A 13,242-nucleotide genomic window follows, 5' to 3' on the forward strand; every position below is an offset into this window, starting at 1 on the left:
GTTTCTATGCCGGCCGATGGGACGAATGTTTACAAAGAAGGATGTGTATGTGCTTCTCAGCCTAAACCTCTGAACTGAAACATGGCGGTGAGTACAGGCTCATACAGCCCATTCCCATTCCCGCGATTCCCAACCTCCGACAGTCCTCCAATTCTCTGAAATAGGGGGGGAAACACGTTCAAGACGTTTAAGGACAGGATGTATGTTGGGAGCTGTACTGGTGGCGCCGGAGTTGCCTTCGTGCTTTGACACGTGACCCTTGGCTGGACAGATACGGTCTTTGTCTCCTAGAGTGTTACAGCACTGGCACCGTAAGTTAACACACATTAGTTTGGAGGTCACTAGTTTTTGGAGGACACAAAGTACTGACCGAAGCGCAGGCGCGATAACGGCATCGCTTGTTTCCCTGGCGTGCCTCTGTAGGTAGATGAGCGCTAGTACGGCCGTCAACGCCTCGGCAGGTAATAGCGTCACTCTTCTTGGGAGATCCTGCTGGAGATGTCGAAGTGGTTGGTCGGAAAATTTGCTCGATCAATCGCTGGCTTGCAAACATGGCAAGAGGCTCGTTGGTTTCGTCAGGGATTGGAATTGGGTTTGCGGCGGCGGGCTGACGAGGCTGATATGGTTTTGGGGGCCAATTGCCCTCGTTGATTGACGCGATCTCGTGATTGAGCTGGGTAAAGTTCCAGGAGCGGTAGTAATGGCCACCACCAGGTGGTGGTTTCAAGGAGCACTGGAAATGAGAGAAATGATAGGTAGGTTAGTTGAGTGAGGCTGACACACTTAAACAGTGAATATGGTAAACTCACGGCTACGCGCCAACATGTGGACAGTTGGGTCAGGTATTTCAGAGGTGTGGTCTGGTGACCCAGCGAGAAACAAGCTGGGCAGGTCAAACCCGTTGAGCGACCCAACAATGGAAGTGGGAGAGGTTGAGATGGGTTCAGGCGGTGATAACTAGAGTCGATGTAGATAGGTTTTGGTGTCTTCTTCATTGTTGACAAGCTTTGGTGGTGGGTGGAACAGTTGTGGTAAGCAAGAACGCGTACAGAGAAGTGATGCAGATGGGTGAGGTACGGGACGGGGTCACGTACGTCCGGTAATCCCGAGTTTTGGGTGGTATGCTTCACAGGGGATGTTCAACACGGAAGAGTTGTGGGAAAGGTGCGGACGAAGGTGTCAAAGAGGGTGTCTGGGAATGGATAAGCTCGGTGACAGGCCGAGGGGACGTTCACAGGGACATGTACCAATGGGTGAAAGACACTAGTGTCTACCTCAAGACACTAGTGTCTGAGTCCTCCCGAAAGCCTGGTGTTCCCGCCTCCTTTGGGACACTTTTGGCCCGTCTAGCCCGGCAAGCCAGCCCATCGACGGGCTGGAGCGCGAACCGCTCACGGGCCTCACTTACTGTTTGAGTCATTCGGGCTTAGCCCAGCCGGGCCCGCCCGGCGGGCCGGGTGCAGGCCTTATTTATCAGTACTTGGCGGTCTTCGGGTACTCAAGCCATTTCAAGACACAGGGGGGCAAATAGGAGCTCACATTGATGTGAGCAGAGGAAGCTTTTGTGATATCCCCAAAATTTCTTCAAAATTTCTTCAATTCACATTTTTTGTTGCGCTGAGGTGCTCAGCCTTTGATACCTATCACCCACTTCGGCAAAAAAAGTCACATTAATCATTTAATGCAACTTTTACATTAGCGGGGTTCAAGTCAAAATAATTTGGCCCTAAATGGCTTTTAGACATTGCTCGAAGGTCGTAAATTATGACTCATGTTTTATGACTTGCGCGAGTAGCTTTAGAGCTACTTGCAAGGTCTAAAATTATACAACAATGCCTATAATTTTAAGACAATAGATTTTTTTTTGGATTGAGAAAAAAATACCGTCTTTTTTTGTTTCAAGAAAAGGCGTACAAGTAGTTTTTTTTCTTCCCTAATGGTCATTTTTCATATCCTTCTCTCTTGTTGAGTCCATAACAGCAGATAAAATGCACTTTTTTCCAGCACTTGTACCTTTGTCTCAAAGCTTGTCTTCTTCTCTTTATAAGACGTAGTGGCCTATTCTTAAACCATTCTTACGACGTCCAAGTTGGTTTTAGGTAAAATTTGTCCTAAAAAACTCTCTCGGATGTTGTAAAATTCCTACTTGGAATTTTTGACTTGAACCCCGCTATTATGGTGAGAAATGTTCTCACCGTTGTAGAACTTATAACCCAACAAGGGTTATACAGAGCTGGAAGAGGATAATCTACTAATAAAATGACTAGTAGACGTTGTCTAAGGACTGCTCTTCTAAAACAACACAATCAGAAAGAGCTCTGTTGTATTGAGTACTGATAAGGCACCAGAGAAATATAACTTCACACGTAATTTTAACTTCAAAAGCACACTTTGTATTACTATCAACACTGCTATAGTGTTATTCCCAATTGATAACTGAAAAAAAATAAGCAATATCTGATTGATATTATTCCCAATAAGTCTTTATGACTATAAAACTAAAGTAAATTTCTCTTTATAACTGTAATAAAGGGCGTATTTAAGGGCGCGTTCACTTAAGCGCTTTTTCACGAAAAAGCGCTTTCTTGAATGTTGATAAATCACATTCTGTGAAATGCGTTTGATTTCTTATTTACAAGCATTCTTGAAATCACAGAATGCTTGAAAAAAGTCTTTTTTTGGCACTTTTCAAGAATTCGATAATATCACATTTTTTGCTCTCGAAATCGCATTCTGCCTCAACTTTTCCCACCTATCATTTCATTTGTGAACTTATCCTGAAATCTCACAATGTACCTTCCACTGTACAGGACCCCTCAGATATTTCCCGAGTCCCCATTCATCGTACACAGCTCTCAAAATCCGTCATCCACCACTCTCCTCAAAAAACGTCTTCGATTCATCCTCACTTGATCTCATTCTCAACCCAAGTCACCTTTATACAAGCACAGGAACCTGATCTAATTTTCGTTTGGAAGTGAGGCAAATAGCCATTTGAGCTTTACTGTCATAAGATGATTTAGCTAAACACTGTTTCTCACTCAAACTGAGTTCCAGTTCAGTCTTTTTGATAGACGTCAAAGCATCTTTCTCGATCAATCAAACTTCAGCTGTGATTAGTCGAAGATAATGCTGGTACAAAGACCTGATTGAGTTCAATTCGAGAAAGGATTGAAAGAAAGGATTGAGCATCAACAATTTGCAAAAGTGAGGATGTATGATTGGTTTATGTAGTGGGATTTTTCAGATCGAAGGGTTTGTCTGGGGATCAACAAACAAAAAAATCGTCCTTAATTTCACCTTTAATCAAACGCTTCATGACCTCTTTTGTCATGAAACGTGAAATTTTGTTTTTTTACAAAAATCGCTTTTCTACATGTAGAAAAGCGGTCACCTAGAATGCGCTTTCTGGAAATCTGGCCTAAGTGAACGCGGCCTAAGTGAACAGGTACTATTAAAATAAGTTTATGATGATAAACAAAATAATAATGGCGTAAATGATAAAGAAAAAAAAGGGGAACAACAGTCCCAAAACCCTCTCAAAGTATATATAACAATGTACTAGAACTTTTACAATGGTCAACAGCCTCAAAACCAATCAAATCCGCCCAAAATTCCCTAAAAACCCTATGATGACGCAATGTAATGGTTTTGTTACTAATAAATGATGTAATTTTCACAGCTAAAAGTGATCAATGACGCAATAATATGATGTACAGCACTTCTTATGATGAATACAGGTGATTTTTTCCTTGTAAACTAGCTGAAAACCAATTTTTGAGATTACGAATTTTTTCAGATGTGCTTCAATTTTTGATTACTAAAGTGCATCTTGTAGTCCACGTGTTACTGATCATCTCTGACACCTACATGACCTACTTATGATGAGTGATGAGTAAGATATTGAGTTGTGAAGTTAAGGTTTTTAGTGTTACATATGACTTGTGACTGTAAATTCGAGATTCACACCAATTCTTTATTTGCCTTATAACTTTTTACACACACCTCCGTTACTAATGATTTAAAGTTTGTACATTATGTAATCCACTCTTCTGCGTTGAATGAGCCATCTACCAACCTATTCTGACGTCATTTGACATATGTAATTAGCTGAAAACCTCCATTTTCCACGAATTTCACCCATTTTCTTCACTTTTCACAGCTACTACTAAGCCTTTCTTGCTCATGTAATATTACATCATCATCTATAGCCTTAAAAATCCCGGAAAATCCTCTTGGCAACCTTAAATTCCATCACTACCACTATTACACAACCAAACTACACGTGTACCTCTTGTTTACCAACTTCGAAAAAGTGCTTTTTTCCTAATAACTTCTGTTTCTACTTATCAACCTTGAAGATTAAAATTGTCATAGTATCATATAATGTTGTTCTTTCATATTCTAACCTCATAATACCCATAACTTTATTTTTACTAACCTAAAAACCATTTTCCAACCTTTATACCTATAATTTTAAATTTTTCTTATGTTTTTCTTTCTTTCTTTTTGAAATAAGTTTGTAAGTAAACTATAATGATCTTATGTATAATGTATATAATGTTGACCTAATGACCAATACATAAGCCTACAAGAGCTTCAATTGATCAAAAACCTCCATTTCGAATTTTCTTTCCTGCTGAATCCTGCTAATAAACTGGTAAACTGGTAATTGTGAATTTTTTAATTGATCCCATAAATTGATCACCACATCCTCCTCTTCTTCCAAACTGCCCCCAGTTTATCAATTAAACAATTCAATTAAACACTCCAAATCACTAAATTCTCGAATTTTCCTTTATTTCCAATATGGTCAACACTGTTTCACCTTCTGTAGCTTCACCTTGTGTCAAATGCCGGATGGTAAACTCCTCCTGCCACTATCAAATCAATCCTGCTTGCCAAAGATGCCATAGTCTAGGAATAATATGCTGTAAGTCCAATTTCTTTCTTCTATTTCTTTCTTCTTTTCTTTATAATAAGTTTCAATGTTTTTATTTAATTCTTTTACTAATTTTTAATGTCTTTTCTTTATTTAATTTTAATAGCCTACCCCTCAGCGCCTTCATCCAATAATTCACCTGTACCTAATTCTCCTGCCAACAATTACCCTCCACCAAACACGCCTAATACTCCTATCAGAATAAATTTCCTTAACCCTTATAATATTAATTTAAATAACACGCCTTCAGCACCTGATTCCCCTAATCCCTCTATTACTTCATCAATTGAAACCAACTTTACTACATCTGATCCATTTTTTGAAAGATTATATGAACATAACCTGGCGTGGAAAACTGATTATATAACTTATCAGAATTGGCATTCTTGGAGGATCCTGGATGATACAATCAGACAATTTAAAGAAGCAGGCTTTGAAGTTCCAAACATAATTAATAATCATTATCATTTGTTGCGTGCACATTCTATAGCTGAGTATGTTTCAAGAAGGGGTGAAGATGAGTGTTTGACTGTAGCAACTTTTATTCCATTCCTTAATCATGCTGAGCGTGCAAATGCTGCTATTTTATCCCCCTACAGTACTCCTTCTACCAATCCTCCTAATACTGAACCTCCTCTAATTAATTATGTTAATAATAGTCCTCCTGTAATTCCCGCTGTAAATTCTCCTTATACTGATTATAATTATTCTGAATATACTCCTACTATTTATGAACTTCCAAGCTGGCTTGATCCACGCCTTTTCCCTTCTTCTCCTTAATTTTTTTTTTTATATCTTTTAACTTGTACATTTTTAATCTTCTTTTAAAATTTTAATATAATTATTATACTGATAACTAGTGAAACATATCCTTATTTTTTTTTTTTTTTAAATCTTATCTTATATTTTTATTCTGGTCTTTTAATTCTTTTAATCTTTTATATATATTTTTATCTTTTGAAATTAATAATATTATTAGTGGTAATTTATACTTATAATTGCGCCTCTTCCTCTTCAATGCCCACCTCCTCTTCTTCTGCTAATATTGCCACACCCCTAGGATAAAATCTTTTAACATGTTCAGCAGCATATTTTCGCGATAATTGAGTTCCATCTAACTCTTCTAGAATATAAGCACCTCCCATATGTTGTTCAACTACCTTATAAGGCCCATTCCATCTATTTTTAAATAATTTTCCCCATTGAAATTCTAAACTTTTGTTATAAGTTAATACCAAAGTTCCCTTCTCTAATGGATTTCTTAATCTATGCGCATTTTTCTTGTCCCAATATATAATTCCATCTACTCTTGCCTTCATCATCTTTTCATAAGCCTTCTTAATTAATTCTTCTCTTCCCAATAATTGTTCCATTCTTGCTTTTAATAAATCTTCTCCAGTGTAAATAATATCCCAATCAATACCTAAAAATGTCCCAGCTTCCAAATCCACGGGTAAAATTGCTAGTTGATTAAATAACATCTCATAAGGAGATAATCCAGTGGTTCTTTTCGTGGAAATCCTGTCTGCAAATATTACTTGAGGTAGAAATGTTTCCCAAGAAGTCCCAGTCTCATCACTTAATTTTACCAAAGCTCCTTTAATATCCTTATGACCTCTTTCAACCATTCCTTCTGACTGTGGCCAATATGCCGTGGATTCCCCTAACTTTGATCCTGACATAGCAATTGCATCTCTAAATACCCCTTTAAATTCAGAACCTCCATCCACAGTAAAACATTTAACAGAACCATATCTCATTAACCATTCTTTAGTAATAAATTTGGCCACTGCAGGTGCTGTTAACTTCTTTAAAGGTGCAGCTTCTACCCATCCAGTTAAATCATCTCTAGCTATTATAGCATAATTATAATTACCCGCCTTAATATGAATTGCATCCAAGCTCACTCTTCCAAATAAAGTACTTTCACCAGTTGCCCTTCCCATTTCTTTTTCTTTCTTTGAACTTTTCTTCTGACATATTTCACACGTCAATACCCAATCTCTAACAAATTCCTTCATTTCAGGCCACCAGAATCTTACCAAACATCTTTTATAAGTCTCCTCAATTCCTCTATGTCCTAATTCCTCATGTAATTTCTCTAAAACAAACCTTTGTCCTTCTAAATTTGAAACACCAATCTTCCATAAGGTACTCCTCTTTTCTTCAATCTTTCATTTTCCACGTAATAAGAAGGAGCTCTGTTCTTAAGCCTTTGAAACTCATCATCCAAGCATCCTTCAGGTCTTTTTAAAGTTGTTAAATACTCTTGTAAATACTTCCAAACACCTTCTTGCGCCCAAATTGTTCCACTCTCTTCCTCCTCTTTTTCTGATGTTAAATCCTCATTCTGCAATTTAAAACTTTCATATACTTTAATATCTTTATCCTCCTCATTAAAACTCTCAGCTGAATCTGAATCACTTCCACGCATTCTTCTTGATAATCCATCTGGCATTCCAAAGCTTTTAGCATGTTTATGAACTAAATCAAATGAAAATAATTGAATGAAAGCTACCCATCTTGTCATAGCAGCATTAGGTAAACTTGGTGTGTTAATCATCTGAATTAAAGCCTTTGCATCCACTTGTAATTCAAAATGTTGACCCCATAACTTTGTTCTGAACTTTTTAAGAATCTTTGCCACGCCACATAGCTCTAATTTGGGTTGAGAATACCTTGATTCCACCTCAGTAAATACTTCTGATTCATAGAATACTGGCCTGACTTCCCCATTTCCATCCGCTTGCATTAATACTCCTCCAGCTGCTATATGACTTGAATCCACGGCTAGAATAATTGGACTTGCTTCTTCATTATAATCCAAAGCTGATAATATTATATCTTCCCCAACAATCTTCTTCAATAAATTAAAAGCATCCGCACACTCTTGACTCCATATAAACTCCACTTTTAATCTTGTAAGCCTTCTTAAAGGTGCTGCCAAATGACCAAAATTAGGAATAAACATTCTTACATATATACACGTGCCCAAAAATCCTAATACTTGAGTTTTATTTGTTGGAGTTGGCCAACTTTGAATCTTATTCTTCTTTTTAATTGATATACTCCTTCCTTTCTTGCTTACAATATGTCCAACAATTTCCAAAGCAGGTACACACACAGCAAACTTCTTTCCAGACACAGTAAGTCCTGCTTCTTCAATCCTGAACAACATTCTTTCTAAAACCACGGCATATTCCCAAATAAATTTTCTTATACCATTATTTTCTTTTAACACTTCATTATTATAATCTGATTCAGGTCCTTTAATACCACCATCATCAATAAAAATTCCCACGTGTTGAGGAATTTCATCTTGCAATATCCACATCATCTGAGCTTGATATACAGCTACTGAATTAGTTGCTCCTTGAGGTAATCTAGTTAATTGTAATCTTCCCAAAGGGGTTTCAAAAGTTGTTAAAGGACGTGAAAATGCTGCTAATTCCCTTTCATCATAACCTCCCATTATATCACCAAGTCCATAACAAGCTCTTCCAGCAAAGGATTCCACGAAATCTTCAGGAGCAGGTGGTACCCCAGAGTCCTTAATTGTTACTCTATTTAATACTTGTAAATCATGTACTACCCTTAATTTTCCATCACCTTTAAGTACACAGAATACAGGACTAGTATAACTTGATGTGGATTGTTCATAAAGACCTGTTCTTATTCTTTGTCTAACTAATTCAATGAAATCATTCCTTATTGCTACAGGTATAGGAATAGGTCTAATTTGCCAAGGCTCATGTTCCACCACGGGTATTGCATAAGGTTGTCCATATGAATGCTTCAATAATCCTCTTTCTTCTTCACAATAAGCTATTGCTGCTTCCCTTAATACCAATATTAATAAGAATAATTTCCATTCCTCCTCACTTAACCATTCTGCAGGACCAAAGTTGCATTGCTTAAGCCTTTCCACCGTGGTTTTCTCAGTTTCTTTGAAGACTGGAGGATTTTTAATTAAAGGAGTAATATAAGGATCCCTTGATAAAGGTGGTCTTTGTAAAGGAAGATTTAAATACTGTGGCATTGGCGCATTTACAGGTTTAACCTTCTTATCTACAGTCTTATATTTGGTACTATAACTCCTTAAATCCTTGAGTTCACGCCCTCTCCCAAATATTTCTTGATCTTCCAAGCACATAATTAAGCTTAATTCATTTATTAAATCATAATCCACACTTTCCTTCTCAAATTGCAACCCAAATACTTCTTCTTCATCATCTTCATCTTCAACTATATCATAATCAATTCCTAAACATAAATCACGTGCTGCATAACCTTGCCTTTCTTCAATTTCTACATTTAATTCCCTTTCCCAATTTCCTTTATCAGGTTCACATAACCTCACCTTCATCCATACTCCTCTATTATCTTTTAATGTCATCATTTCCCCTAAATCTTTCTTGAAATCCAATTGAACAGCATAATCAAATAAGAAAGATCTTCCCAATATTATTGGAGTTTGACTCTCCTCAGTTACGTAGAATTGAACCAAGCCTTCAATATTTCTACCAATTCTAACTTTCACTTTCTCAGCAATCCCACATAAAACAGTCTTCTGTCCGCCAATTCCTCTTACTGCTCCTTTAATATTAACCATAGTTTGAACAGGTAACAATTGCATAAACTTCTGAGGAATTATACTAATTTGAGATCCTGAATCAACCAATGCTTTCAATTTAATTTTACCAATTGTAATAGTAACATATCACAAAGGCGTGGAATATAAAGGAGACTGAGGTAAATTAACTTCCAGAGATGAATTACTTTCAGAATCAAATTCAAAGTCAGATAAAGCTGTACTATTAACTGCTGAAGCCATTGTTTCTTGATTCATATTTAATCTTCTCTTTGAAACCCACTTCTTAACTTCTTCAGATACCACAGGAGAAATGGCGCATAATTCCTTAACTTGAATATCAATAACACTCTTCATTAATTTCTGAACCACGTCTGTTACAACTCTTGGATTGTCTGCAAAGACTGGCCTTTCCAATTTATTCTTCTGTTCCCCGTGTCCTGGCATTATATAAGAAGGTCTAATTGTTTTATTTGAACCTTCCTTAATGTTTCTATTATCATCATCAGCATGAATTCTTCTTAAGCTTTCCTCCATTTCATTTATACCAGCTTCTTCAATATTATTTTCTATATCTAAATCCATACCATCATCAATATCCTCAGCTTCTTCATTAATAGTAACCTTCTTCTTCTTCTTAGGTTCAGCTTGAGTTACAGTCTTTCCACTACGTGTATTTGCTGTAATATCATATATTTTAGTTCCACCTCCTCCCAATAATTCATTCCCATTACTTCTTAATATTTCAGGCATCCTCCAATTCCCTTCAAGAATACCACAACTTGTTTTAAGCTCTTGAATTTTATCTTTCCCGTCATTTTTAGTAATAATAGCTGTAGGAGTTACAGGTGGTACTACAGGTGTATTAACATGTACAGCAGGAGTTGTTACACGCTGTTGTTGTATATTTTGACGTGTAGCATCATTGGCTTGCTGTTCAGAATATCTAATAACTTGCTGCCTGATTCCATCTTCTCCTTGCTTAAACATCCTTACATTTCCTGAAGGTAAGAAGAAACCATCCATCCTATCTTGCAATAATCCAGCTTGCTTATCTTGAATTACCCATCTACATCTTCCTACAGTATGTCCTTCAGTATTACAATACACGCAAAAGACAGTACTTCCTTGATTTCCATTTGGAGGTGGTGGAGGTTGATAAGTATTTTGATTATTTGTATTTGGATTTTGAGGATTATAAGGTCTATTAACATTATTATTATTATAAGGCCTGCTGTAATTGGGCTGTTGTCCTTTATAATTCTGAGCTGGAAAATTACGCGGCTGATTATTAAAATTGTTATTATTATTATAAGGTTGATTAACTCTTTGATAATTTGACGGATTTTGTTGATGTTGAGCTCTAAAAGGTTCAGCTTGTTGATGTATTTGAGTTTGTAAAGAATTTGAAACAGGAAGATAAGGATGCAATGCATTTACAGGTGGTAATAATAATGGAGCCTGCACGTGATTTATATGTAAATTTCCCAAGTCACTACATAAAACCTCCATTTGCTGCGTGGCTTTTGCTTGCATTCCTCCTATTTTAGCAACTTTATTACTAGTATCCTTTTGAATTACTTCACTTCTAACACCAGCAATTTCATTCTTAATTGCAAACTTCTCTTCTCCAATATCCTCAAAGATTAATAAAGCTTCTTCTTCAATATAATGATCCACAACCTTCTTTAATTTATTTAAATTAGGTAACCTATATCTTCCACTATCCACCTTCTTCATTAACTTCTTTCTAATCATTCTTTTCTTGAATTTCTTTTGAAGTTCATCAGAGAAAGCATCATAGAAATGGCGTGCAACTTCTTCATCATTTGAATCAATATAATCATGTCTTGTTAAATATTGATGAATTTTGTCGAAATTAATTCTAAATGTTTGATATTCAGCTTTATTTGTAACACCACCAGTCCTAGCAGTTCTTTCTGACAAAGTTCTTAAATGATCAATTGAATATCTTGGTTGCTCAGTGGTAGTTTGATACCTTTCAATTAATTGTTCCTTAACTTTCTTCCAACTCCATTCACCAGTACCCCAACCATCCATTTCACGTATTTCCTCCTTCAATTCTTCTCCAACAACAAAGCTAGTAACTTGTCTAACCATATCAAGTTCTGAGGCGCCATTTGCTTCAGCTTGACTATGATAATTAATGATAAACTTCTTAACATTCCTTCCAACTTCAAATCTAATACTTGAATCAGTATTATCAATTCTACGTGGTTTAATATGACTTCTAGCCTCCTCATTCCTTTCTTCACTACTAACATCTCCATTACTAGTTGAATCATCATCTGAAGAACTTGAAGAACTTGAATAATCTCCTCCATCATCTTCTTTAATAATTTTCTTAATAACCTTCTTGCCTTTACTCTTTTTCACGACTTTTACCACTTCTTTTTCCTTCTCCTTCTTCTCTCTTTCTTCCTTAATTCTATTATTAGTAATAATGTCTGCCACTTCTTTTTCTCTTTGTAAATAATATTGTTGTTGATTATAGAATTGTTGTTGCCAATCCACGTCTTCCTCATGATCAGAGGGTAATAATAATTCCTGTTCCCTGAATCCAGTAAAGGCTGAAGGTGGAATTGGATCCTCAGAAGCAGGTGGTTCTTCACGTTGTTTTCCATGAATAGTTGATCCAGAGGAAGGTCCTGGAGGTGGTGGTGGTGGTAATATGTTAATAGAAGTAGAAACATCTGGAACATAAACTCTGCTTCCAGAAATTCGTGGAGTTCTTTTATAATGAGATGTTGGTGGTAACTCTAATTCCTCATCTCCATCATCCGCCACATCTTGATTATGCATTTGAATAACTGAAGACATAGCTTCTTTATATAATAAATTCTTTAAATAAGAACTAATTTTGATATATTTTTAAATGAGAATGAAAGATAATGTTTATGATTGATTTGAATAATTTTAATTTTAAAGATCTTCTGTTGATAACCACGTGAATAATTTTTATTGAATCTTGATGTAATATAATATAATTTGCTTGTTGATAATGATTAAAAGAGAAATTGATTTAATTATAAGTTGATTTTAATTTGTCAAGCCCGGGCAGAGTCACCAATATGTAGAACTTATAACCCAACAAGGGTTATACAGAGCTGGAAGAGGATAATCTACTAATAAAATGACTAGTAGAAGTTGTCTAAGGACTGCTCTTCTAAAACAACACAATCAGAAAGAGCTCTGTTGTATTGAGTACTGATAAGGCACCAGAGAAATATAACTTCACACGTAATTTTAACTTCAAAAGCACACTTTGTATTACTATCAACACTGCTATAGTGTTATTCCCAATTGATAACTGAAAAAAAATAAGCAATATCTGATTGATATTATTCCCAATAAGTCTTTATGACTATAAAACTAAAGTAAATTTCTCTTTATAACTGTAATAAAGGGCGTATTTAAGTGAACAGGTACTATTAAAATAAGTTTATGATGATAAACAAAATAATAATGGCGTAAATGATAAAGAAAAAAAAAAGGAACAACAGTCCCAAAACCCTCTCAAAGTATATATAACAATGTACTAGAACTTTTACAATGGTCAACAGCCTCAAAACCAATCAAATCCGCCCAAAATTCCCTAAAAACCCTATGATGACGCAATGTAATGGTTTTGTTACTAATAAATGATGTAATTTTCACAGCTAAAAGTGATCAATGACGCAATAATATG

General features: G+C 36.0%; 1 protein-coding gene across 1 annotated transcript; it reads right to left on the reverse strand.

Annotated features, from left to right (window-relative positions):
- Positions 1 to 99: 99 nt before the first annotated feature.
- MELLADRAFT_95919 (uncharacterized protein) lies at positions 100 to 995 on the reverse strand (the record flags this gene model as incomplete). The annotated part of the gene is made up of 4 exons (XM_007407227.1): positions 100 to 155; positions 219 to 303; positions 371 to 733; positions 810 to 995. 4 exons carry the CDS (start codon positions 993 to 995, stop codon positions 100 to 102), a joined length of 690 nt encoding a protein of 229 aa, XP_007407289.1.
- Between the last annotated feature and the right edge of the window lie 12,247 nt (positions 996 to 13,242).

This window comes from Melampsora larici-populina (assembly GCF_000204055.1).
Source record: "Melampsora larici-populina 98AG31 unplaced genomic scaffold MELLAscaffold_8, whole genome shotgun sequence".
NCBI classification, from domain to species: Eukaryota; Fungi; Basidiomycota; class Pucciniomycetes; order Pucciniales; family Melampsoraceae; genus Melampsora; species Melampsora laricis-populina.